Raw genomic sequence first — 25917 nt, 5'->3', positions numbered from 1 at the left:
TATTTATATTTATTTTTGGCTGCATAGGGTCTTTGTTGCCACGGGTGGGCTTTCTCTAGTTGCAACGAGCAGGGGCTACTCTTCATTGCGCTGTGCGTGCTTCTCATTGCGGTGGCTTCTCTTGTTGCAGAGCAGGGGCTCTAGGGGCGTGGGCTTCAGTAGTTGTGGCTCACAGGCTCGGTAGTCGTGGCGCACGGGCTTAGTTGCTCCACGGCATGTGGGATCTCCCCGGACCAGGGCTCGAACCCGTGTCCCCTGCGTTGGCAGGCAGATTCTTAACCACTGCACCACCAGGGAAGTCCCTGCTTCTGTTTTATGTTTTGGTTTTTTGGCCGCGCGGTATGTGAGATCCTAGCTCCCCGACCAGGGATTGAACCTGCACCCCTGCATTGGAAGGCAAAGTCTTAGCCACTGGACTGCCAGGGAAATCCCTCCAGTTCCATATTCAAACTGCTTACGGAACATCCACAACAGCAACTCAAACCTAACTAGATAAAAAGAAATTCACCTGCTTCTATGTCCCTTTTTATTTCCGTGGCACCTCTGCCCTCCTTAACCATTCAGACTTAAAAACCTAGTAGTTTTGGACTCTTCCCCCTTATATGTCCACTTGCTTCCTCGCACATCCAGTCAGTTTCAAGTTCTGGTGAGTCCACCTCAGTAAACATCTCCCAAACCTGGCCCTTAACTTTCTAGTCCCACTGCCAATGAAGAAAGACAACTGTTTTAAGTATAGGATGATAGGTAACTTTTCTTTCCTTTAATTATATTGTCTTTTCAATTAAAAATAAAAAGATTTAAGAAATGCTTTGTTGTTGTTGGTTTGTTTGTTTTTGCCACGCTGCGGGGCATGTGGGATTTTAGTTCCCCGACCAGGGATCGAACCCATGCCCCCTGCATCGGAAGCACAGAGTCTTAACCACTGGACTGCCAGGGAAATCCCTCCAGTTCCATATTCAAACTGCTAGACTGCCAGGGAAGTCCCAAAGAAACCCTTTGAATGACTGAGGAAAAAGAGAAAATTTGGTGAGCATAACAAAATAGTATAATAAATAAATAACTAATTAATGTATGTCAAGGAGTAGAGACAGAAAAAAATGCATTTATGTTCATTAAACCATGCATATAAAGCACCATACCCAACATCTAGCATACAGCATGCCTTTAAATATGTAAAGACTGAGATGACCATATAAGATTTATTAACAGATGAGGAATTTAAGGAAAAATTTTAATTACCTGCCTCAGATTAGTTGACTTGTTATTGAAACTAGCAAATACCAAAATATCTTTATTTGTATACTCAAATACTATCTCTTTTTTTGTTCTTAAAGAGCATTTTAATCTTTTTGTGTGTACCCTAAGATTTGATGCCATACCACAGTACAATACTTGAGACCACACTGTTCATTACCAGCTACAGTATCTATTTAAAAATTCAGAAAGCAATTTTCAACTGTATATTGCAAGTCTATTTTAGGCTGCATTAGACAAAATAAGTTATGGGCCAAATTCCAGAATGGTAGAATAAATTGTCATTGATGTTCTCCCTAATCCTTCCATTATGGATCTACACAGAGATCACGTATGTCCCATTATTTATTCGAAAGCTTGAAAATTACCTGGCAAACCAGACTTAAGTTTACAAGCCATATTTTTGTAACTTCCCATTCCACTCCCCAAGCCTAGTAACACATAAGAAATTACTATTTAGGGATCTGCTGGGCCCATTTTTCCTATCAATGCATAAAAATGCTTTAATATAAGGTATTTATGTTTTTAAAAAGATAAAAAATTAAGTATAATAAAGGATGTGCTTTCACATAATCATTTCATTTTTCAAAAAGAAGGGAAGACCAAGGAGATATAAAGTCAAGTTAGGTTGGCAAACTTTTGTTTGTAAAATTAAGTTTTAAATTCTTAATAGAGACACAGTTTGGCAACTACTCAAAAGGTTAAATATAGAGTTACCATATAACCCAGCAATTCCACTCCTAGGTATATACCCAAGAGCACTAAAAACATATGTCCACACAAAAACGTGTACACAAGTGCTCACAGTAGCACTGTTCATAAAAGCCAAAAAGTGGAAACAACCCAAATGTCCATCCACTGATGAATGAATAAACAAAATGTAGTCTAGTCATACAATAGAATATTATTTGGCCACAAAAAGGAATAAAGTGCTGATACATGCTCAGCTGATAAATCTTGAAAACATTATGCTAAGTGAAAGAAGTCAGAAACAAAAAACATATATTATATGATTCCATTTATATGAAATGTCCAGAATAGGCAAATTTATAGTCAGAAAATAGATTAGTGGTTTCCAGGGTGCTGGGGTGAAAGGGAGTGAGGTGTGACTGGTAATGGGTATGGGGTTTCTTTTCACAGTGATGAAAAAGTTCTGAAATTAGATAGTGATCATTTCCTGCAAAAAGTATTTCATTCTGGCATTATATTAGACTTCGTCCAGAAAAGGCCAGATCACACTACTGTGAAGTTATGTGCACCCCAAGTTACCAAGGGCATGATTTTGTCTTCGAATATCTCTATGTAATAATGATAAACAGTGCTCCTCTTGCATATAACATACAAAAATCAAACAAAAAGCCAAACTTCAATCATGATAAAAACTAGGATCTACCTACATATAATTATCAAGATTTCTGCAAGAAATCTTGCACATAACTTCCTACCCCAAGTTACCAAGGGCATGATTTTGTCTTCAAATATCTCTACCTATATAGTTGTTTGCCCTAACCACTAAAGAGGAACCAGCTAGTTGTTGATAAGTGCCATTAGAGTGTCTCAGATTACCAAGCCACACAATATTCATATAACATTAGATAGCTCTGCTGAACTCATGAATTAACTGTTATGATTTTCAAAAAAACCTACTTTCTCAGCTTGCTGACATACTGGATCTGGACACCTATAATAAAAGGAAAAAGTAAGATTCAATTATCACCTTCACGAGGATGACTGGTCTTATATCATTTTTCCTAACCTACTCTATGTGTCAGGTATTCTTTTAGGTGGTACAGATATAGTGGTGAACAATATATTGCTCTCGGGTAGCATATATTCCAAAAGTAGATCTTGGTCATACAGTATTTATCATTCCTGCTTCTTCTATCCATCATTTGTTTACAAGTTTTATCCCATCACTACAACCACTGCTGCCACCCAAGATTATAATTTTCTGTCTTCCAGAGATAATCTTTTATATTTTTCTTTATTCCTCCACAATACCTAGTATCTTCCATGTATCACATATTCAGTAAAGCATGGCAAGTCTTTTAAACAAAATGGGCACTGATAACCATATTCAGAGCATCACATAGTCAATGAATTGGCACCCTACTATCACATTTATAACTTACTGAGTTCAATAAGCTGAGATAATAGAGTTTGTATAACTGGAGAGTATACATTTAAAATGCTAGTTGAAATTTGATCTTTGTGGTTTACCATCATACTGACATATGAAACTGATAAAAAATGAAGTGTAATTTAAAATAATTTATTTAAAGTAATAATCCTCTTGTCCTAAATAACATACCTGAAGACACTTTGTTTTTGATTTGCTTCTTTATTATATTAACTACAATGTCACCAAGGAAAGTTTTCAATCTTTTATCACCAGGGGGAAAATGTACAGAATAAATGGGTGCTAATACACACATATAAAAACCCATCAACATATTCTTAGAGATGAGGTATATATGTGTGCCTGTGTATACACATACATACATACAATTTAAATATGTAATATATTAAATTTAACAGTTTAAAATTTATACAAGCAGATGCTAAAACATTCAAACCATAATGTCAAGTTGTGCCATGGGTTCCTAAGACCACCCGCAGGTTCAGTGATGCATGAGGATGACTCACAGGACTATCTCTACAGTCATATTCACAGCTATGATTTATTACAGCTGAAGTATACAAAGCAAAAGCAGCAAAGGGAAAGGAGCATGAGGCAAAGTCCAGAGGAAACTAGGCACACGGTTTCAAGAGTCCTCCCCTAATGGAGTCACACAGGACCCACTGAATTACTCCAGCAATGAGTTGTGACAGCATTGGTGAAATGCTGTCTACCAGGGAAGCTCATTAGAGACTCAGAAGCCAGAGTTTTTATTGGTGGCTGGTCATACAGGTACTCTCTCTTAGCAGGAACCAAATTCCCAGATTTCCTTAAGGGAAGTAGGTGTTTAACAAAAACTATATTTGTACAGTAAAGGCAAAGGGAGCCATACTTATCATGGAATGATGGGAACCCTTCCAAAAGTCCAAGTTCCCAGACCCCAGCCAAGGGCCAGTCTTGCAAGTAGGCCTTTCTGAGGATAGCAGTCACAGGCTTGTTAACTTTTTCTGCACACAATTATAAATGAAAAAGTAATCACCTCTCCTCCATATCCCTCCCCTTTGAAGTAACCAACCATGTTAAGCCTCTTTATTAATAGATATATTATACATTGTTTCACAAAAAATTGCTGTAACTAATATACTTGGACATACTAGTTTACACACATCTGCAAATATTTTAAAGAAAAGATTCCTAGAAGTTGACATGATGGGTCAAAGAGTATACACATGATCAATTCTATTAGAAGTGGCCAAACTGCTTTCCAAAAAAGGCCTTACCAGTTTACCTTCCTATTAACAGATCTAGAATACTAGTTTTTCTATATCCTTGCCATCATTTGCTATTATCAATGTCTGAATTGCCATGATTATCAATTTTTGAATTTCACCAAATTTGGTGGAATCTGATAGACCCCTCAAAAGTTAACATTAATTTATTTGTATTTCTCTGATTATTGAATAGGTTGGTGACTTTTCCCCCATGTTTAAATAATTATTTGCATTTTTCTTGTTAATTTTCTTAGCATTTGTTAATTTTCCTATTGGAGTGTTATATATAGAAGCTACTCATATATTTTAGATAATAATCCTCCAACTGTTTAATGTGGTTAAAATGTTTTATCTCAATCTACTGCTTATCTTGCATTACCTTTTGTATTATAGATGTCTTTCATTTTTATGAGGTCAAATTTGAGCTTTATTATTATAATATTTGTGCTGTAAATACAAGTCAGGAGAAAAAACACTCTAACTCAGACTGGCTTTGTCCTTATATGTTTCACCAGTCTCTTTACACTGGCAAACTGACTCCCTTAGACAACTATTACATTAAAGAAGTTTACCCAAATATGGTGGATCTTTTTTGAACTTGCTTATTTTAAAATAAAATGAAAAACTCTTATAATTCAGCTACCATTTTAGATTACAAAGTGAAGTCTCAGGCAAAGCAGTATTCTCTTGCATTGCTTTGTGAAGTGACAATTCTTAGGTACAAGCTAATTTCTAATAGGATGAGGTCATTAGGGTGACTTGGTACTACACTGTCAGCTTGACTTCTCTGAGCCATACAAAACCTCCTGTAATAATACTTAATGTGTAGTGTGGGTACACTGGCAATCTCTGGGAGTAAAATATTTTAAAGCATATCCCCTATAATCAAATAACATTTATTATTTAAATTATAAATCTTCTGCTGGCTAGAACATTTCATGAATGACAAAGACCAAATCTACTTTTACCTCTGAAAAACTGATTTAGCAATTACTCTAAAAATTCATACTATTTTTAACCAATTCCTTGTTTATTAAGTAGAAGTCTTAATACTTATAAACTCACCAACAGCCCTACTGTATGAGTTATTTCTATAAATGTTCTTTTTTTTTAATTAATTAATTAATTTATTTATTTATGGCTGTGTTGGGTCTTCATTTCTGTGCGAGGGCTTTCTCTAGTTGCAGCGAGCGGGGGCCACTCTTCATCGCGGTGCGCAGGCCTCTCACTATCGCGGCCTCTCTTGTTGCGGAGCACAGGCTCCAGACGTGCAGGCTCAGTAGTTGTGGCTCACGGGCCTAGTTGCTCCGCGGCATGTGGGATCCTCCCAGACCAGGGCTCGAACCCGTGTCCCCTGCACTGGCAGGCAGATTCTCAACCACTGCATTGGCAGGCAGATTCTCAACCACTGCGCCACCAGGGAAGCCCCTATAAATGTTCTATTTGACTGTGCTTGTTTAGTTAATAATGCTAATTGCTGTTCTCTGAAGTCTCTTCTTTATCCCCACCTTTATTTGTTTGCTCATAGGGTTCCCTCTACTTATAAAGTCCCTCCACCAAAATTCACCTATCCTTCTAGGCTCATTTTGAAAGCACTTTCTTATTAAGTATTCCATGACTCTCCTAACAGTATATGATTTTTCCTTTTTAAGAATCCTCATTTAAAAAAGAAAAAAAAAAGAATCCTCATTGCACAACAACGTGAATATACTTAATGCCAATGAACTGTACACTTAAAAATGGTTAAAACACTGACTTTTGTTATGTACGTTTTTACCACAATAAAAAAAGTTGCCCCCCCCAAAAAAAGTAGAGGGACTTCCCTGGTGGCGCAGCAGTTAAGAATCCACCTGCCAATGCAGGGGACACAGGTTCGATCCCTGGTCCTGGAAGATCCCACGTGCCGCGGAGCAACTATGCTTGCGTGCCCCAACTACTGAGTCCACGCTCTGCAACTACTGAAGCCTGCGCACCCAGTACCCATGCTCCACAACAAGAGAAGCCACCGCAATGAGAAGCCGTGCACCGCAACAAAGAGTAGCCCCCACTCGCCACGACTAGAGAAAGCCTGCATGCAGCAACGGAGACCCAACGCGGCCAAAAAATTTTTTAAAAAAGTATAGAGTGCAAGGTAAACAGTAACACAAGGGTTGGCAGTAAGAGGGTAGAAATGGGAGAAGGGATCCAGGGTTAAGAGAGGAGGGGAGAATAATAAACCAAAACAGTACATTTATTAGCTTTCTGAGCAATCCTCACTCCCTTCCCCAACTTCTCTTTTCTCTAAAATGTCTACAGCAGATTTACCTTTCAGGACAACTCATATGTATGATAGGATTTTCAAAGACAGGGGTAATTTTCCCACTGCTTTAAAAAAATAACATAAAATCCATTCAAAAAAATTTTTAATGCAAATTTGTCCTACCCTCTTCTCAGTGCTTTTGACAAGCTCACCCATGACTTCTATTCCCAAATTCAGGGTTAAATCCAAATTCACAATTCTTTTTGTAACTCCTCAATCCATTTACCCTCTACATGACCCTCCAGGTTCTGTTCCTAACTCTCTAGCACTGAGAGCTTATCATCCTCAAGTAGACACTTAAGTGTCCCGAATGTTCCATATTCTTCTCTGTTATTCTCAGTATATATTCTTTATCTCAGAAATCTCATCTTCTTCCATGAGTTCAACGATCACCCATACACAATTAATTAGAGAGCTACAGGGCCAACCATGACTGGCCTGAGATCTAAATTCAACTCAAACTCTATACATCTAAAATTGAACTCAGTACCCAACTCCTCAAATTTATCTTTCCTCCTGTATTCCCTATCTCATCACTACCACTTAGTGTCCACATTAGCTCAGATAAATTCTTCCTCACCCTCCAATATCACCAAATCTTGTGAATGCTATCTCAGAACTGCCTTCCAAATCCATCCCTTTTCTTCATATTCATTGTCACTGTCTCCAGGCCCTCCTGCTTGAACAGCTCAAATAGCTTTCTAAGCGGTCTCTGCTTGTATCCTTACCTCTCTGCATTTTATTCTCCACACAGCAGCCAAGGTGATCCTGTTAAAATGTAAGTCAACATCATACCTAAGAGTAAAACTCATGTCATTTAGAGTAAAAGCCAAAGTCCTATCAATGACCTACAAGAACCCTGGATGGTTTGCCGTAACTCCCAACACTATTACAAATCTACTACCCTCTTCCTCACCCATCCTGCTCAAGCACACTGGAGAGTGTGCTTCCTCTCCCATCTCTTCCTCACCCATCCTGCTCAAGCACACTGGCTTCCTTGATATCCCTTCAACACACTCTTAACTCAAATACTTGGGCACTTAATGCTCTTTCTGTCTGGAATACTCTTCTTCCAGATAACCGCATGGCTCACTCCCTCACTATTTCAAGTCCTGGTTCCATGTTTTAACCACCCTACATAATAATAATATTCCCTACACCTGTCATATGGTAGACTGATCATATATTAATAGCCTGTTTTTCAACTCTTCCTATATTAAAACCACACGTGACTTCACAGTTCTTCCGACTTAAAAGGTGTAATTTATCTCCCAACCCCTTGAAGTTGAGGTGGCATTATAACTTGCTTTGGCCAACAGAATGTGAGATCATTTTGGAACATATTTGAAAATATTAGATATGGCATAAACAATATATGGTTTGCAAACAAAACTTGGCTTGTAAACAACATAAAAACTGGCATATAATAAAGCAACAACAGAAAATTAAATGTGTTGGTTAAATATTCATCTTATACTTCTGGTTTAGGTTAAATTGCATTTTCCAAAAATACCTTAAGAGTAATCTACCAGCCATCACAAGAATGTAGAGTATGAGAAAATATCAATATTTTAATATTCTTTGAAACTCTTAAGCAGCATTAGAATAATTCATGTCACTGTAGTCTATTTTACAAGATTTGCAAGATTCTCTCTTATTTTTAAATATCCAAGTATTCAATTATATTTCCCTTAAGACCTAAGAGCATGAAAAATAGAAAGTATGCTGCATCTGAGCCAATAATAGAGGAGAGAGACTAAAGAGGTAGGTGAAAAACTAGGTATAAATGATGCTTCAACATCAAGGGCAGGAAGGACTTTAAAAAAAATAGTCAACAGTGCTGAATGCTAAAGAGGCAACAAGAAAGCTACGCACTACTACTATAAAGTCATCTACTGGATATGTCCAGGAGATCTAAGGCAACCATAGTAAATGCAATTTCAGCAGAATAGCAGCGCTTGAAATCAGCTTACAGTGGGGGTTAAAGGAATGAAGAGGAGGCCAAGGAAGTAGAGCTAGCCACTGCCCACCTAATTACTCATTCAAGGAAGCTTAAGCCTTCATTTTACCATTAATAATAGTTTATTTGAATGCTGTCTTTCACCCAAAAAAAATTTCTAGCTTTTGAACTATTAAAATATCCATCCTCTTTACTTTTCCATAAAATGAAAAGATCAAAGCATCTGGTATACTGAACATTAAAACTGTGCTTCTTACTTTAATAATTAATCTTCTACTATCTAAATTAAAAGTAATGAAAAAAATTTGTTATTTTGTACAACATCTAATAATGCCAGTGAATGGGTTTAGAGATATTTGAACATATTCAATTTCTTCAAATAGTTGCAAAATCCTATTATTAATACCCACCTACTCTGTGTTCCTCCTCGGCATTTACATATAACCTATTTACAGCACTAGAAGTAAAGAATTACAAACAACCAGGCATAAATGACAGGAAATTTCTAAATTACACAGTGCATCCAGATTCATCTCTAACACCCATTAACGAATCTTAGGCACAAAGAGGCCAATGGATAGAGTAGATAAAGCTAAGAAGACAGAGGTGCACAGGCAAGCAGATACACAGCACAGACAGAGGCACACTGACAACCAGGCAAACACAGTATTACAGCACGTAAGTTTTAGATGATCCAGGAACTACAATTAGATTTATTTTATTAATGCAAAATCTTTTGTGAAGAAAATACATTAGTCTTTCAGATAGTGATAAATTTCAGATACATATTCAGAGAGAGAATTAAAAAATGACAATATAATACTTTGATAAAATTGATCTTTAGAATTACACTTCCTTGCAAGAAGGTAATGTTCTGGTTCCATATTTTAACACTGAAAAATTACAACTTAAATCTTAAGTACCATAAATATGCAGCTTATAGATTATCTTAATTTTATAGTTTCTACACAGAAACCTTAAAAGTTTGACGTTTAATATGTACTGAATATGTGAAATAACACTCTGCCAGAGCCAACAGAATGTTCTCTCAACTCACAAGGACTCTTTATGCTTCTTTTTCCCTTCTCTGAAAGAAGGTGGGTGGAGTTTATTTGGGGCTGAAACCTTAAAATAGTTAAAATATTTTTGTTGTTTTGCTTCAAAACAAATACACTTTGGGCTACCTGCCTAGTTAGGGAACTATCCCTTTTCTCTTTAAGAAAAGTACCTACCAATCACATCTGAACAAGTTCTCCACCTTGGTCAACTCCACACATTTATACTACACAATACCCATTTCACCGGTGGCAAGTGGATTGATGTGATGTGAATTTCAGGAATGTGAAAGTGAGATAGAGCAATTCTAGTCATAATGAGTTCTTCCCCTAAACTGAGATAAAGTGAATGAGATAGGTTAGATCACTGTAAGGGATGCCTTTATTCAATAACAGGTGCAGCCCCAAACAGTGAAAGTCAAATGCAGACAGCTAAGAGTAAAGCAGGTGCACAGAGAAGCAAAGACAAGTATCCAAGCAGCCCTAAATAGACACAGAAACTGATAAATATGGAGAACCACAGAAAGACAGAGGGGCTGAAATGAAGAGTCACCCAGGTTACGGATGGCTCTCCATTTCTTGGTTCCCGTCCTTAAAGCAGCTCAAGGGCAGTATTCTACTGCAATATTTTTTTTTCCACTTAAGCTGGTTTGCAAATAGGCTACAACCAAAAATCTATACCAACAAAGAAGTTTTCTATAATTTTCAGGATATTTATGCCCCCCTTTTTTTTCCTTTATTGACTTTTTCCCTAAAGAATAAGAATGCAACTCTTGGTCTAGCAACATCATGTCATAGAAAAAGCATCTTACTATTATACATCTTGCTTATTTGGGACAAACTCAGCTCTGCCAACTTCTAACCGTAAAACCTGTAACAAGCTCCTTAAACAGCTTTCATGTTTCCTTTAACATCAAAGGGTCTATGACCTATGAGTAAATCCAGTGTACACAGTGAGGGGAGAAGGTATCCAGAAAAGCCATTCTCCACATTTTCATAGCACGGGAGCTAGAACTCCTTTCCTTTCTCACTTTGGTTCTGGCCCCAAATGTGTAGTCTCAAAATCTCTCAGAGTCATCTCCTAGAAAACTCAAATATGCTGAGGAATCCAAACTAAACAGAGGCTTACCATTATAAATAACTTGCTGAGGTTCTAAAGACTCTTTTTAATGTAATTTTTTTACAGGGCACTTTTAACAGAAGCCAATGAAAAACACTGATCTGGCCACTTAAGAACTATATAAACAGAGGGTGTATGCTTTATATATCTGGGATAAGGTAAAATTACCAGATTTAAGAACACGAGGCCTTTGAAACTCCATTTTTAAAAGATCCTTCAGGGACTTCCCTGGTGGCGCAGTGGTGAAGAATCCGCCTGCCAGTGCAGGGACACGGCTTCGAGCCCTGGTCCAGGAAGATCCCACATGCCGCGGAGCAACTAAGCCCGTGCTCCACAACTACTGAGCCTGTGCTCTAGAGCCCGCGAGCCACAACTACTGAGCCCACACGCCTAAGCCCGTGCTCCGCAACAAGAGAAGCCACCGCAATGAGAAGCCCGCGCACCACAACAAAGAATAGCCCCTGGAAGGGTAGCCCCTGCTCGCTGCAACTAGAGAAAGCCAGAAAGCCTGCATGCAGCAACGAAGACCCCACGCAGCCAAAAAAAATTTTTTAAATAAATAAAAAGATCCTTCATACCAACCAAACCATACATTGTAAGAGTGAACAACTATGCCACGATAATGAGACATCAAAACACTCCTCACCAAAACATTCAGGAATGCTGAGGCCAATATTATATTCATCTCATGCTCAGCATTTAAGCTGCTCTCCCTTTGGGAATCCCCTCCTATTTATTTGGGTATATGGGCTTTGCTTCTTTTTTACACTGCCACCCTGTTCCTCTCATCTAAAACCCACAGTTCTTGTCTCTGTGTCTTTGCAAGTGCTGTTTGCTTTCTATCTCTCAAATGCCTTTTATCCTAATCCACCTGACAAACTCTTCTTTCAAGAGTCAAGTCAAATGTGGCCTCCATGCTGAAATTGTCCATGTTCCATTCAGGCAGATTTAGGCTCTCCAGCCTCTGTGGTTTAAATCTTGAATACACTTCCCTTAGAGTAATACCAAGTCTTCAACTACTATTGACCACCTTCTATGTACTACATTAGAAGCTTTACATACATATTATCTTGGTCCTTCTAGGTAGGTATTATATCCCCAATTTCCCTAGATAACCTGCTTATAATCATGACAGGGCCAGGACAGAAATTAATTACCTGATGACTCCAAAGCTGATTATCTTTCTACTAGTCCAGAGTTTCTAAGATTTTTGGAACCCAAGCCCCTTGAAAATCTAACAGCTATGAACCTTCTCCACCCCTCTCCCAATGAGCTTACACACAAAACACTATGTATAATTTGAAAGGGTTCGCAAACCCCCTGAAGCCCATCCACTGCCCCCAGGAAAACTTCTTGCTGCTTCTCACAAGTCTATTCACAGCCAGTAAACTTCTTAAGGGCAACAACCGTCATATTTTCAAATACCAATTCTAAACACAGTACCTAGGGCATAGTGGGCACTCAGTGAACATCTTTTGAATGGTGTATGGTAGGAACCATGGAAGGATGACAGGGCTGCCATTTTTGCATTCCTTCAGAGCCTACCAGGGTAGCTACTCTACTGTTGTTAAATAGCTTTTCAAATGCAGATTACATCTAAAAACAGTTACTATAGGAAATGTAGATATTAGCATACACCCCAAAGCCTCTGAGATTAACATGATCCACATTCCACATTCTCTAGGAAAAACTTTTGGGGAGCAACTACTTCTATCTGCTATAAGCCAGTTCACAGACACTATAATATTATACAAATGGAAACAAGATATCTGTGCTATTTCAGAGGGAAGGAGGTAACAGTCAAGGTTTGAATGCATGAATCTAAAAAATTTAAATACTACAGGAAATATGAAATGCTGGGAGAGGGGTTCAATTCCTGTTTGGAAGAGACTAGTAATTTAGAAGAACTGCATATCACTGGACTTGCCTTAGCAAGTCTTCAACTCAAATCTAATGAAGGCTTTTTTTCCATGGTATTAAAAATCAAATTTGCAATGGAGAACAAGTGCTTTAAGATAAACTGGGCTAATATATTTATCCCAGAAAGTGAGAGTTAATAACAATTCTTACTTCTGAGTTCTGGGTGAATGTGGTAAAGTCATTCTAAATTTTTAGTGTTTTGATCTTCAAGGTATTCATCTATAAAACAGAAGGAAAGTTTTCTAAGAAAGGGGAAAAATATGATCAACAGTACAAACACAGATAAGCAAGATTTCATTCATTCAGTGGGTATGCTCAAGGATGAGAAATAGCTCATTCCAGAGGAATGAAAGGACACACACTGCAGAGTACAGGAGTTTAATACTGGAAAGGTATGAGAGACTATGTTAAGAAGGCTCTGGAAGGCCAGGTTAAGAAGTGTAGACTTTATCCTATTGGCCTGTGATTCTAAACCAGGGCAAAAGCTACAAAATAGGCAGCGGGGGGATAGGACAAAGGGAAATTCGAAAGACAGACAGACATATAATTATAGTTTGAAAAAAAGCAGAGCTTGGGTCTGATGCTTTGAGTTGCCTTAGGCATTTAAAATTCCAATAATCTTAATGGTCATCAAAGGGAGCCTTGAGGGTTTTTTGAACTTATATTTTTCGATGATAAAAATAAAACCACGTTTCCAATACGGTTCTACATAAATGTATTAAAGAAAACCGAACTAGGCAGCAACACGGGGACTCAAACCCACATCTTCTGATTTTATAGCCCGTATGCCCTCCATTATCCCACAGATGCCAACACTTGAAAGTGATATTTTAGGAAAGTGAGCATGATATATGGAATGAATTAGATGAGGCAAGAAACCAGAGGCAAGGAGAGAACAACAGCTATTGCTGTAATCACTCCCAAAACACCCACGACTTACAAGATACCACTATTGTTGAAGAGATGCCAGTGACATGATATCTGGATTTTCTTAATGAAATCTAAAACCAAAAGTTAAAAGTGGACATTTTATTAAAATTAATCATGGGGTGGAGGATATACAAGTAGTTACTTTAAGTGGTTCCCTCAATCCTTATGCATATCAACCAGTGTCCAGAGAAAAATACGCACCGTACTATTTTTCACATTTATGTAGAAGATATTACAATTAATAAAAATGTATTTATTTAAAAGTTTTACTAAATTCAGTCTAATACTTTATCTTTTGTTTTCTTTTTTTCCGTGGATACTAAAAATAAAACAACATTTGTGCAAGCACACCTGTAGGTATGAGGAAGAAAAAGCAATTCTCATGCTGGTCTAAGAGACAAGCCCCTTGGACCACCTGAAGAGTCAAGCTCTGTCTTACAGCATTAAGCTCGCTACAATTTCTGCTATCGCAATGGCCATTAATGCTTATTAAATGCCAGGAACTATATTAAGCAATGGGAATACAGAGATAGTTAACTAAGTCCCAGTCTGTAGCCTTGGAAGCTTTCAGTCTGGGGAAATCAGAAATGTAAATGTTTATGAATCTAATGAACTGATGAGTGCTATAGAAACCCAGAAATGTTTACCATACGAACAAAAAATTTTAATCTATCTAAATGTTAATGTCTTACTGTCAGTTTCAATCTTTCAAAAATCTTTTCCAAATTAGATATCAAATATTGAAGGAAAAAAGCTAACAATATTCTAAAATTAAATACAGGAAAACATCCTTGAGAATTAACACTTGAGGTAAATTTTTATTGTGCTGTCTCAGTGAGCCATGTCTGGAAAGTCACTTAAAAGTTCACTTCCACTTTTGAAGTTAGTTAAAATATAAATATGTTTGGCTGGACACTCATCAAAGGTGAGAAAATCTTAACTAAACCAGTGGCACTGGGAAAGGACTAAGATTAGCTCAGATGCTACGACTGGAAAATATTTCCTTTCGCTCTAGCTTTAAAGACATGTTAGACATACTGCACCATTCATATAAGCTTACTGAGATATTTTAAAAACCTACAAGCCAACCACAAGATAGCACTTCACACCCTCTAAGGTGGTTATAATAAAAAAGACAAACAGTGACAAGTATTGGTGAGGATGTAAAGAAATTGGTGGGAATGGAAAATGTGCATTCTCCTGGTAGAAACGTAAAACGTGGAGCAGCTTTGGATAACACTCTGGCAGTTCCTCAAAATGTTAAACATACTTGTAGGTACATACCCAAGATAATCAAAAACATTGTGCAAAACAAAAACTTGTGTAAAAGGTTCATAGTAGCATGATTCATAAAATAATACAAAATATATTACATCTTATGTATTATTATATAGAAAATATTCCAAAATGTGGAAACAACTCAAATTGTATATCAACAAATGAATGCATAAACAAAATATGGTATATCCATACAACAGAAAATTATTCAGTCATAAAAAGGAATGAAGTATTTCTGACCACGCAACAACACTGATGAACCTTGAAAACATTAAGTCAAAGGAGTCAGTCACAAAATACTGATGCCATTTATATGAAATGTCTAGACGAGGCAAATCTATGGAAACAGAAGGTAGATCAGTGGTTGCCAAGGTCTGCGGGGAGCGGGGAGGAAGGGAGGAATGACTGCTAATGGCTATGCGGTTTCTTTTGGGGGTGATAAAAACTGATTGTGGTGATGGTTGCACAATTTTGTGAATATACTAAAACCTATTAAATTGCACAACTTAAATGAGTGAATTTTACACTAAGTGAATATCTCCATAAAGCTGTTATTAATTTTTAAAACACCTACAAGCCACAATATTGAACAGCTTAACAACGATGAAGTTTTTTATACTTACCTAGCCTGTGCAGCATTAAGATCTTGCCAAGCTTTCAGTCCTTCCTCCCCTCCTATTTAACAAATCAAATCCTAGCCTTAAATCAAAACTTCAGAGGTCTTATTTAACCAAAAGACAAGTTCTTGTTATCTGTCTTTTAAAATTATACTTAAACAGCAATCATTTCACAAAAAGATATAGATAAGGAATGCATATACGAAAAATGTCCCTATCTCATCTTTTTTTAAAAAAGCAGAGGGTGGGAGGGGATCTGTGTCTTCCTCTGGCTTCTGCCATCTCCTTTCAGAATGTTAAAAGTAAATGGAAGAAATTTATACCACTTCACCTATTTCTTCTTCAACCCACTATGGTCTGGCTTTTTCCCATACCCCAACCCCAAACTGCTTTTTCTAGTCACCAAATCACTCCTACTTGGCAAACAGAATGGGTGCTTTCTCAAGCTCACCTTACAGGTCCTCCCAGAATTACTGTATCAGACTTTGGTGACTACTCCTTTCCTGAAACTCTCCCAGGCTTTTCTGACACCCTCTGGGTTCCCTTCCTTCCTCTTTGACCACACCCTCCCGGGAGCAATCACTAGCACTTCCGTTCAGAAGCTGCTCTTTAAATGCTGATGCTGTTCAACCTAAAGCTGGTCACTCTACAGGCTTGTCTGAATAAGCTCGTTTCACTTTCATGCTTTCAAATACCTCTTACATGCTTTAATTCTGTCCCGTCAGCTCTCTCGACCTCTACATTTCCACAAGATGTCTCATAGGCACCTCTTTTTAACGTGTCCAAAGCTAAACTCATTCTCTTCGACTGTGAAATTTCTTCCAACCATCTTCTGCTTGGTCTCCTCTGCTTGTTTCTCCTCTCTTCCTCCTTACCCTACCAAACAGTACCTTCCAACTTGACTGACGGTATACCAAGCTAGAAACCTTGGAGTCATACTACAACATTCCTACCTCCTTCACTACTCACATCTAGTGACTCATTGAGACTTCTTCCTTTATCCTTATCAGATCCTTCGTACACTCTCTGTTCCACTGTCTTAGTTTAGCTCAGGCCCTCATATCTCACTCCCTATATTTCAACAGCTTCAAAAATGCTCTCCTTCAATCCGGTAATCCATTCTTCATACTACCATCAGAATCAACTTTCTGCAGCACAAATCTGTCAAATGACTGCTTACTTTTCTTAAAATATGCAGCGATCTGTAGAGACCTATAGTACTGATTCTCAGCATTTTACCAGAACCAACCTGAATGATATAAGTGAAGGCTCAAAGTAAAGCAGGCTGGGTTGGTGAGGGGACAACTGGAGGTGGGGAAACACTGCTGGAGTGTTCAAACAGAATGTCTATTTTCTTAACACCTGCCCACTTTCCCTGTAACTCTAAGACCTGTAGTGTGTTACTGTTCAAAATTACTATTGCTGGGCTTCCCTGGTGGCGCAGTGGTTGAGAATCTGCCTGCCAGTGCAGGGGACACGGGTTCGAGCCCTGGTCTGGGAAGATCCCACATGCCGCGGAGCAACTAAGCCCGTGAGCCACAACTACTGAGCCTGCGTGTCTGGAGCCTGTGCCCTGCAACGAGAGGACGCGACAGTGAAAGGCCCGCGCACCGCGATGAAGAGTGGCCTCTGCTTGCCACAACTGGAGAAAGCCCTCGCACAGAAACGAAGACCCAACACAGCCAAAAATAAAAAATAAATAAAGTAAAACAAAAAAAAAAAACAAACAAAAAAAAAATTTCTATTGCTGATCTATAGTATCCAGCATAGATTCAAGAACCTTCAAAACCTGATCCCTGCCTAGCTTTCTCAGCATCATGTTAGCCTTTATCATGCACTATTTCACTGTTTCTCAAAATCTGGTGATGGCCCACCCCCAGACCATTTCAAAGAGTCCACGAGGTCAAAACTCTTTTCCTAACAATACTAAGTTATGCTTCCTCACCTGTAAATATGCAAATGCACAGACTTTAGTACAAGATTTTTTTTTAATCATTTTCATTCCCTTTAGGAGTGTACAGCGGAGTCTTCTAGAGGGTACATGACACGTAATACTGTGAAATGTGACAATGCAACAGTATGAATGCAACAGTTATAAGAATCCAGCTCTCTTCTATTAAGCCAGACATTAAAAAAATTTGCAAAAATATAAAAATAATGCTTCTTCCCACCAATAACTTTTTGAAAAATAATTACTGGTCATAAAATATAGTATACAGGTTAATATGGAATGGTTTAATTATCATTATTTTAAAGTAAATTATTTTTTTAAATATCTTCTAATTTCTAATACAGTAAATAAACAAAAGCTCTTTGGGGTCCTCAGTAATTTTGGGGAGTGTAAAAGACTCTTAAGATCAAAAGGTGTGAGAACTGCTACATTATTTACAGCAGATTATCTACCACTCCCTAAATATGCTCAACTCTGAAACCTCCAACCTTTTGCATGCCGATGCACCCTCCGCCACCTGCCTAGTCCCAGCCAGGTCCTAAGGGACCTCAGATGCATTCTGGAGAAACAGGATAAAGAGAACAGGTTTTGAAGTTAAGCAAGATACTTAACTTCTCAGAGTGTGTTCCCTTACCTGTAAAATATAGGTTTTATCTACCTCATAAATTGCCGATATGTTAAATAAGACAGTGTAAGATATCTGGCACAGTGTTTAACATATAGTAGGGATGAAAAAATGTTAATTTCCTTTCTACTTAAAATAGTTTATAAAATCACAAACACTACTGTAGTAAGATTAAAAACAATAGAACAATTATTTAATCATAACAAAGCAAGCAAACTGGTTGTTTTGAGCAGTTCCTTCAGGATTACTATTAGTAGAGCAGATGGTTTTATATAATAAATTCCCTGAAATGCATAACTACTAAGGTAGTTCTGCAATTACTTGTGATTGATAAATTCAGATTAATTTAAAATATCAGTTATTGGGACTTCCCTGGTGGTCCAGTGGTAAAGAATCCGCCTTGCAATGCAGGGGACGCGGGTTCAATCCCTGGTCAGGCAACTAAGATCCCACATGCCATGGGGCAACTCAGCCCGCGCACCACAACTACTGAGCTCGCCCACCTCAACTAGAGCCCACGTGCCGCAAACTACAGAGCCCATGTGCTCTGGAACCAGCGTGCCACAACTAGAGAGAAGCCCACGCGCCGCAATGAAGATCCCAACTAAGACCCAACGCAGCCAAAAATAAATTTAAAAAATAAATAATAAATCTTTAAAAAAAATAAAATAAAATATCAGTTATTTTAAATAGCATTTTAACATAGGAATGCTTGCTATTATACCTCAGTTTAGCCTTAGAAAAAAATGTCCATAAATCTTCTTCCAGTGTTTCACAAAAAAGTACTACAATTCACACATCCACTGCATCCTGTTTTTTAAATACTCCACTAAGTCCACTCATTAAATTTTTGTTTTCATCTTCATAAGTAGAAAGAGAACTAGTTTTTAAACTGAAACTGCCATATTTGTAGCTTCACTGTTGTCTTTTATGATTTTTTTTATATACAAGTGTCTAGTGTATAAACTTTAGCCTAATCAGAATAAATTTACTTGTTTCAGTACTTTAATTATACATGATAAAGCTTTAAAAAGCAAAAGAAAATTACTGAAAATGGAAAGTCGAGACATCTCTTTTTCCTTCTATCTCTAGTTACACGTAACTGACTACATAGATTAGCCATTTGATAATATACAGACAGCACAATAATTTGTTAGATGAAGACCCTGAATATCAGTCTCATATTTCAGTCTTGTGAAGTAGGTATTTTTCTTCTTTTAAAGGTGAGAAAACTTAGTCAACTCATTTTCTTTCAAGTGGCCTGCCCAAGGTCAGAAAACTAGCCAATGGCAGAGATGGGAGTTAAACGTCTGTCAAACATAAATGTGCATCACCCTACCATACACATTTACTTGTCATGATCACTGTCTCCCATTTCATAAAGAAGACTAAAAATCGAGATAGTTGAGATCATGTTCTGGATCTGCCACAGATTAGCTATTTAATTTAGCTATTTATCAACTTGTAAAGTAATCATTTTGGTGCCGTAGTTTACACCATCTCAATACCTTAGTTTTCTCCTCTTTCACAGAATGGGGTGCACAACAGGCAAAGGCCAAAAACAGACAACTCACAGAATAGTTAACGACAAGAGGAAAAATTCCTACCCTTACTAGTATCAAGATATTCAAATTAAAACAAGATACCATTTTTCAACCATCAAATTATCAAAGATCCAAGATAATTATTATATGAACACTCATACAGTACGGACAGTTGTATAAACTGACAGAACTTCTTCAAAAAGTTATTCATAAACACATATTAAATGTTTATATCCCTTCATCTAGTACTTCCACTACTGGAAGATATCTTATGCAATAATCCAAAATAAAGAAGCTTTATGCATAAGTGTTCACTACAGAATTATGACGTATAATAGCAGAAAATAAATGGCCTAAACATTCAACCATAAGAAAATAGTTAAGCTAAAAGACAGTGGCTAGGTGAAATATTATATAGCCACCTAAAATCATTTTTACAAATGAAAAACACCTAAATATTAAGCTGGAAAAAAATTTCCAAGAATATTAAATGGTATTGATATATGTAGTACGGTCACAGAGAAGCATTAAAAACATTAATAGAGACAGCCTTTGGGAGATGGGACTATAGGAAGGCTGAACGGAATAATGGAAAGACCAGTTTGAATGCCCATTCCACTTTCCTACAGGTAAGGCATTCTTAATTATTATTCTATAATATCCAAATTTGAAACAATGAACATTATCACTTCATATCTGAATAAGGTTATAATACAGTAGCTAGATTACCCCTAAGGCTCAGTTCTAAAATGCTAAAAATTTTTAAATGCATTTTTAATCCACATCAGAATTTAAGAACAACAGAAGAGTTAGAATCTATCAGCTGATCTCCTATTCTCTTTCCATGGCAGAGGGGACAAAGTTTCCCTCCAGCCTTCTAGTCAAGGGAAAAAGAGGCACCAACTAGCAGCCTTAATTACAGCTATTGCTTATCAAGTCATGGAATAAAAAAAGCAAGCACTACAAAAGAACAGCCCTAGTAATCAAATCTCAAGTGTAGAATCCCCTAACTATCCCTAGGTATTATGGAAGAAAAAGGAAACTCATTTAGTCCTGGAGAAATCTCCAATAGGAATCCCTGACTCATCCCCAAAGCATGAACCCTAAGGCTACTTCCCCTGTACAGGAGTTCAGAGACTGGGCACTTGTCCTGATGGCCTGCATCACCAAACAATGCTCTTTCCTGACAGGATATGCCCATGGATAACAAGATGATTAGCATGCAAAGAATAAGTGGCCAGGGACCACACCACCTCTTCTTCCACAACCAAAATAAGACTGTGTAAGACTAGTTTTAAACATTTAAAATATTCTAAATAAGTATTTTCTTCTCTTTTGGCTGGAGAGTAGTAAAAAGGGGACTCTGTCCAATTATTGTGATACCATTCCAAAGATACCAACACATTTAAAATTCTCAATAGTAAAAAGGGAACATGTCTTCTTTTCTTTAACCTTTTCAGATCAAAAAGTAATTTTTCAAATACATAGGCTAAATATCAAGAGAAAATCTTTAAAATAAGGCATAAATTACTTAATCAACATTTTCTGCACCTTCAAAAGATACTAACAAAACCTAACTCCTAGCCTCCTCTATTATTGGTCTAGGGAGGCGGGAATCACAAAGCTCCAACAACACTGTTATAATATTGTGTGAGGTGAAGGGTTAAGAATTTTAACGCTAAAGCTTTACTAGACCGAAGTCTCTTTAAAATGTGAAAAATTATTTCAGCACTAAAAGCCATTTCACCTGCACCCTGTAAACAATTAAACTGTACTTTGAAACAAAAACTAGCCAATGTTTGCTGCTCACTCATTTTTATACACATTAACTGTGTATCCTTTGAACAATCGCGAACTTCAGAGTTAAGTGACTATTCCTGGAGGTGTATCTGGCCCGGGAGCAAAATTTTCCCTAGCCTATTTCCCATTCCCAAACCCCGCCAAGACTAAGGAGCAGCCACTTCCCAAAGTCCCACTTCCTTTTCCATTCCCCAGACCTCCAGGGTTTCCAACGCCCCAGTCTTGCGCAATATCCGTAGGAGCAGCCGCCGCAACCACCGCCTCCTAAGCCGAGAAACAACCCTAAAGGGAACATTGTCCAGCAGAAAAATACGGGGGGGGGGGGGGGGGGCAATGGAGGAAGTCGACTTCTCGTCCCACGCCTTCGGATCTGACCCCCTCGTAGTGATGGACCAAGAGCAATTCCACGACCAGGACTTTTAACCTCCTCTCCAGCCCGCCTGTACAAGCAGAGGGCGGAAGGGGGGGGGGGGGGTTGCCGGATGGGGGGGTTGGGGAGACTTCGAAGGTTATCTCCCACTTCAGGGCTTCGGCCCGCACGGTCGCCTCCGCCTCAACACGACTATTGTTCCCAAGTTCCCCACCCCCACCCCGGATAGGAAGTGATAGTCACATCCCCTCAGCCTTCGGCAGTGTCCCCTAGGGAGTCTGAAGTAGGCTTCCTTCAGGATAGCCACGCACCTCCACACCTCCACACGCTTACCCCCTCAACCTCAAGTCACGTTGACCCCAAAACCATCTCAAACCTGGGTCTCAAGAGACCAGAGATGGAACAGGGGTAAATGGAAATTGAGCAAACCACGAGATTGCTTAGGGACAGACCCTTTCCCATGCACCGGCGATAACTGCGAACCCAGGAACGGCAAATAGTCCTACCTTGCCCACCCCTGAGACCAGCTTGAGCAAAGGGACCCCACGAGTTAATTCCCACCTTAAGAGCCCCGTTCCTCCCTCAGCCGCGACACGCTCTCCTCCCTGCCTCGACCCTCCCTGGAGGGGCAGCTGGATGGGGAGGTGAGGAGAGACGAGCCCCCCGGCCTGTACCTCATTCGCCTCCGGCTCCCGGCCCAAGAAACAATAGGTGGTCTCTGGCAGCGGTGCTGAGTGCAGGCTCCGCCGGACGGCCTCTCCCTTCGCGTCCCGGACGCCGGCGGAGGGGGCCGCGACCGCGGGAGGAGAAAAGGCAGCCGAGGGGCGGAGGCGACCTCACCTCCCGCCGGCCTCCGAGTCCACCCGGCCCTTGGAGCTGGCGCGCGCCCCCTCCGCCCCTCTCCTTACAGCCGCACACAAAGCGCTGGCGGCCCGGGCCGGCCGGGCGAGGCTGCAGTGGGCTCCGGTGCCGGCGAGAGGAGTCGACAGCGAGGGGAGGGACTCACCATGAAGTCCCGGGCGAAGTTGTCCTCCCCATTGTGGTCCGGACTCTTCATGGCCTGGACCCTCTGTATGAATTTCCTCAGGATCTCCACTTGCTCCATCCTCCCGCGTCCCCCCGGCTGCGGTCGCTGACCCCCCCGCCGCCCTCCCGCCCGGCGCAGAGCCCGCTCAGTCTTCCCCAGCTCGCTCCCCCTACCCGACCCCTCTCTCCCGACCCCCGCCGCTCCCTGCTCCTCCCCACCGCCCAAGGCGGTGGCAGCGGCGGCACCAGCCCGGCTTCCGATCCTACAACTTCCAGGAGCAGCCGCCGCTCTCCCACAGTACGGGGCGAGCCACTGCGGCTAGCGCCAACCCCAACCCCCAGCTTGCTCCATCCTCCTTCCCCGCCCTCCTCCTGCTCTGCCGGAGACGCCGCCACCGCCTTAGGAACACGGCTCTCCGACCGCCCTGCCCCCCCCCCAACCCCTTCCCGGTTCCTCCTTCCCTCCCTCCCTCCCGGCTAGCAGCCGCAGCCGCCTCTCCCCACGGGCGCGCCCCCGCCGCCACCCAAACGCTCGGCTCCGCGCAGCGGCTCCGTCCCGGGTGCTACGCCGCGCCGAGCCGCCCCCGCCCGCCACGCCCCCAAGCCCGCCCCGCCGGCCCTAGCCCGGCTAGGAGTGGCTGGGAGGCGCTTCGGCAGTCGGCTGGGAGACTTGACTCCACTTCCGGGGCGTGGTCCCGTCCGGGCAGCTCGTAGGTCTGAGGAGCGCTCGTAAGAGGGAATTCGACACAGCCGGGCAAACCCTACTCAATTGGAGTAGGACTTGAGTTGGAAACTGCGGTCTCACCGCCTATTAGTGGGAAAAACATATTTCTAGAGTGCTTCCGCCCGCCGCCAGCCATGGGCTGGGACTACAAGTCCAGGCCGGCCGGAGTCCAGGAGTGGGGGCGGGGGAGGGCGGCGGTGGGAAGAGAGGCATGCTGGGAACTGTAGTAGTGTCATCTCCGCGTTCGCAGCAGGTATGTCTTCATCTTAATGTTGAGGGCAGTTAGACCTTGGCACTTTGGGGAATGGCTACGGCCAAGAGAAACGAAACGCTTCTTCAGTGATAGGACTTTTGCTTTTTGCACATCCGTCTAAACCCCGGCGAGTGAGCGCCTGAGATTCAGTTTGTCCTAGTATGAATTGAAAGGAATCTGTCTTCTTGCCTTTAGATTCGCAGCACCTCAGAACTGAATAATAGATTTTTCTCCGTAGAATGCATCTTTGTAAGTCTTCTAGTAATCAGAGAAATCCGTCCCAGTCTAATTCATCATTTTACAAAGAAAGTGTTTGCCCATGGTCCCCCAGCATATTCTTAGCAGAGCCCAAACTAGAGCTCAGATCCTTTTGCTTTCACTACAACACCATATTGCTTCTCACAAAGGAGCGTAAACTTGTGATAATGTGACTGAGGTGAAGGACCTGATCCATGGACTTCTTTTGGTCTCTTAGACCCACACACACACGTTTTTTACAGATCAGATTGGTTAGGCAATTTGGTTAAAATAGGAAATGTCAGTGGTAGGCCCCTTTTCCCAGATGAATGTTTAGAAGCACCTTGGAATTTAGTGATAAACTTGAAGAAAACAGGTATGAGTAACAAAATCCAATTTCCTATTTGTTTTAAAGAAAAATATTTCTCTTTAAAATAATACAACTGACATATACCAATCTACTCTTCTTCTCAGAAATAACCACTTCCAGATGTGCACTTCCAAATGTCTTCCTATGCATTTACATACAGGTATGTGCATGTAAAAAGATACAGTTTTGTCCTGTATTTTAAAAATTCACTTAGAGGAATAGTTTAATTTCTAAGGTAAGCTTTACTTAAAACAAGGGTCTGGAGTATTTTACTTTAATCAGATTACTGAGACTCAGTTTCACTGGATATGAGAAAAGATTAGGATCTGGGTTTGATCACCTACCAGTATAGAGAAATTAGACGTGGGCAGAGAAATGGGCAGATGATCGAGGAATGCTTCTACTTTTGATATGTCAAAAGAATGTACAAATCAGATGGTGATTGATAAAGACTATATGCTGGACAAGCTGTATATCAGTTTAGTGTCTACTTGTTTGAGTTATCGAAAGTGTTAGTTGTTTCAGTTATCGAGTCCTGTTTTCGCTAGTGGTTTTGCAGTCTTTTTTTTTTTTTTTTTTTTTTTTAACTTTTCCTCTTATTGCAAGCACTCTCTCTTTCTTGCAACACAAGTGTCTTTTGAGTTCTCAGCATCTACCTTTGGCATCTCATGTAGGTTAGGGAAAACAAAAGTAAAGTACCTTTATGGATTTCAGGTCTTTTGGAAAGACTTTCCTCTTTTTAATATATTTAAATCTTGTTTCAATCTACAGATGTTTTTTGAGCACCTCAAAATAGGAGGGGTTGTGCTGTGTGAGGGCAGGGGGAGATACAAAAATATCTCAGAGATGGCTTCTTCTAGAGCTTACAGCTGTTTCAGGAGACAGGAAAAAACACTAAAATCTTGGTTGCTGTAAGTTAATAAATGCCAAATGAGTGATACAGACAATGAGTAGTTTAGCAATTCTCAGAAGAGAGAATTATGAACTGGGTTGTCAGCATGAAGTGGTCACAGAGGACCTTGAAAGATAAGTTAAATTAGGTTTGAATGGGAAGAAGAACTCACAGGGAAGAGAAGTGACGAAACAAAGAGCATGAAGATAGCAAAGCAGAAGTTTGAAGCAGAACTTCTGTATATGTGTAAAGGCACTAAAGTAGACTAGGACTGGACTCTGGCTGAGGATTTGGACCTGATA

At 40.0% G+C, this 25917-nt stretch overlaps 1 protein-coding gene and 1 long non-coding RNA gene across 13 annotated transcripts in view; one reads left to right on the top strand and one right to left on the bottom strand.

Moving 5' to 3' along the window:
- Positions 1-23566, bottom strand: part of PTPN12 (protein tyrosine phosphatase non-receptor type 12) — a 90734-nt gene extending 67168 nt beyond the window's left edge. For 6 of the 12 annotated variants that reach the window (XR_014246756.1, XM_082399358.1, XM_082399361.1 and 3 more), the window contains exon 1: positions 23120-23564. Coding sequence is in view for 10 of the 12 variants with exons in the window: in XM_082399358.1 (XP_082255484.1) it covers positions 23120-23218 (99 nt within the window). In the remaining 2 variants the exon portion in view is untranslated. Of the gene's footprint in view, positions 1-2901; positions 2936-22787; positions 22940-23119 lie in introns of those variants that run through there. The other 6 variants (XM_082399354.1, XM_082399362.1, XM_082399363.1 and 3 more) reach the window with 4 other exon arrangements.
- A 557-nt stretch (positions 23567-24123) lies between these two features.
- Positions 24124-25917, top strand: part of LOC309632175 — a 66566-nt gene continuing 64772 nt past the window's right edge. The window contains exon 1 of the long non-coding RNA XR_014246769.1: positions 24124-24883. This is a non-coding gene — a long non-coding RNA (uncharacterized lncRNA). The remainder of the gene's footprint in view (positions 24884-25917) is intronic.

This window comes from Balaenoptera borealis, assembly GCF_965194805.1.
Source record: "Balaenoptera borealis genome assembly, chromosome: 7".
In the NCBI taxonomy this organism is placed as follows: Eukaryota; Metazoa; Chordata; class Mammalia; order Artiodactyla; family Balaenopteridae; genus Balaenoptera; species Balaenoptera borealis.
The sequence above is the reverse complement of the archived record's forward strand: the minus strand, read 5'-3'. Positions and strand labels throughout refer to the sequence as shown.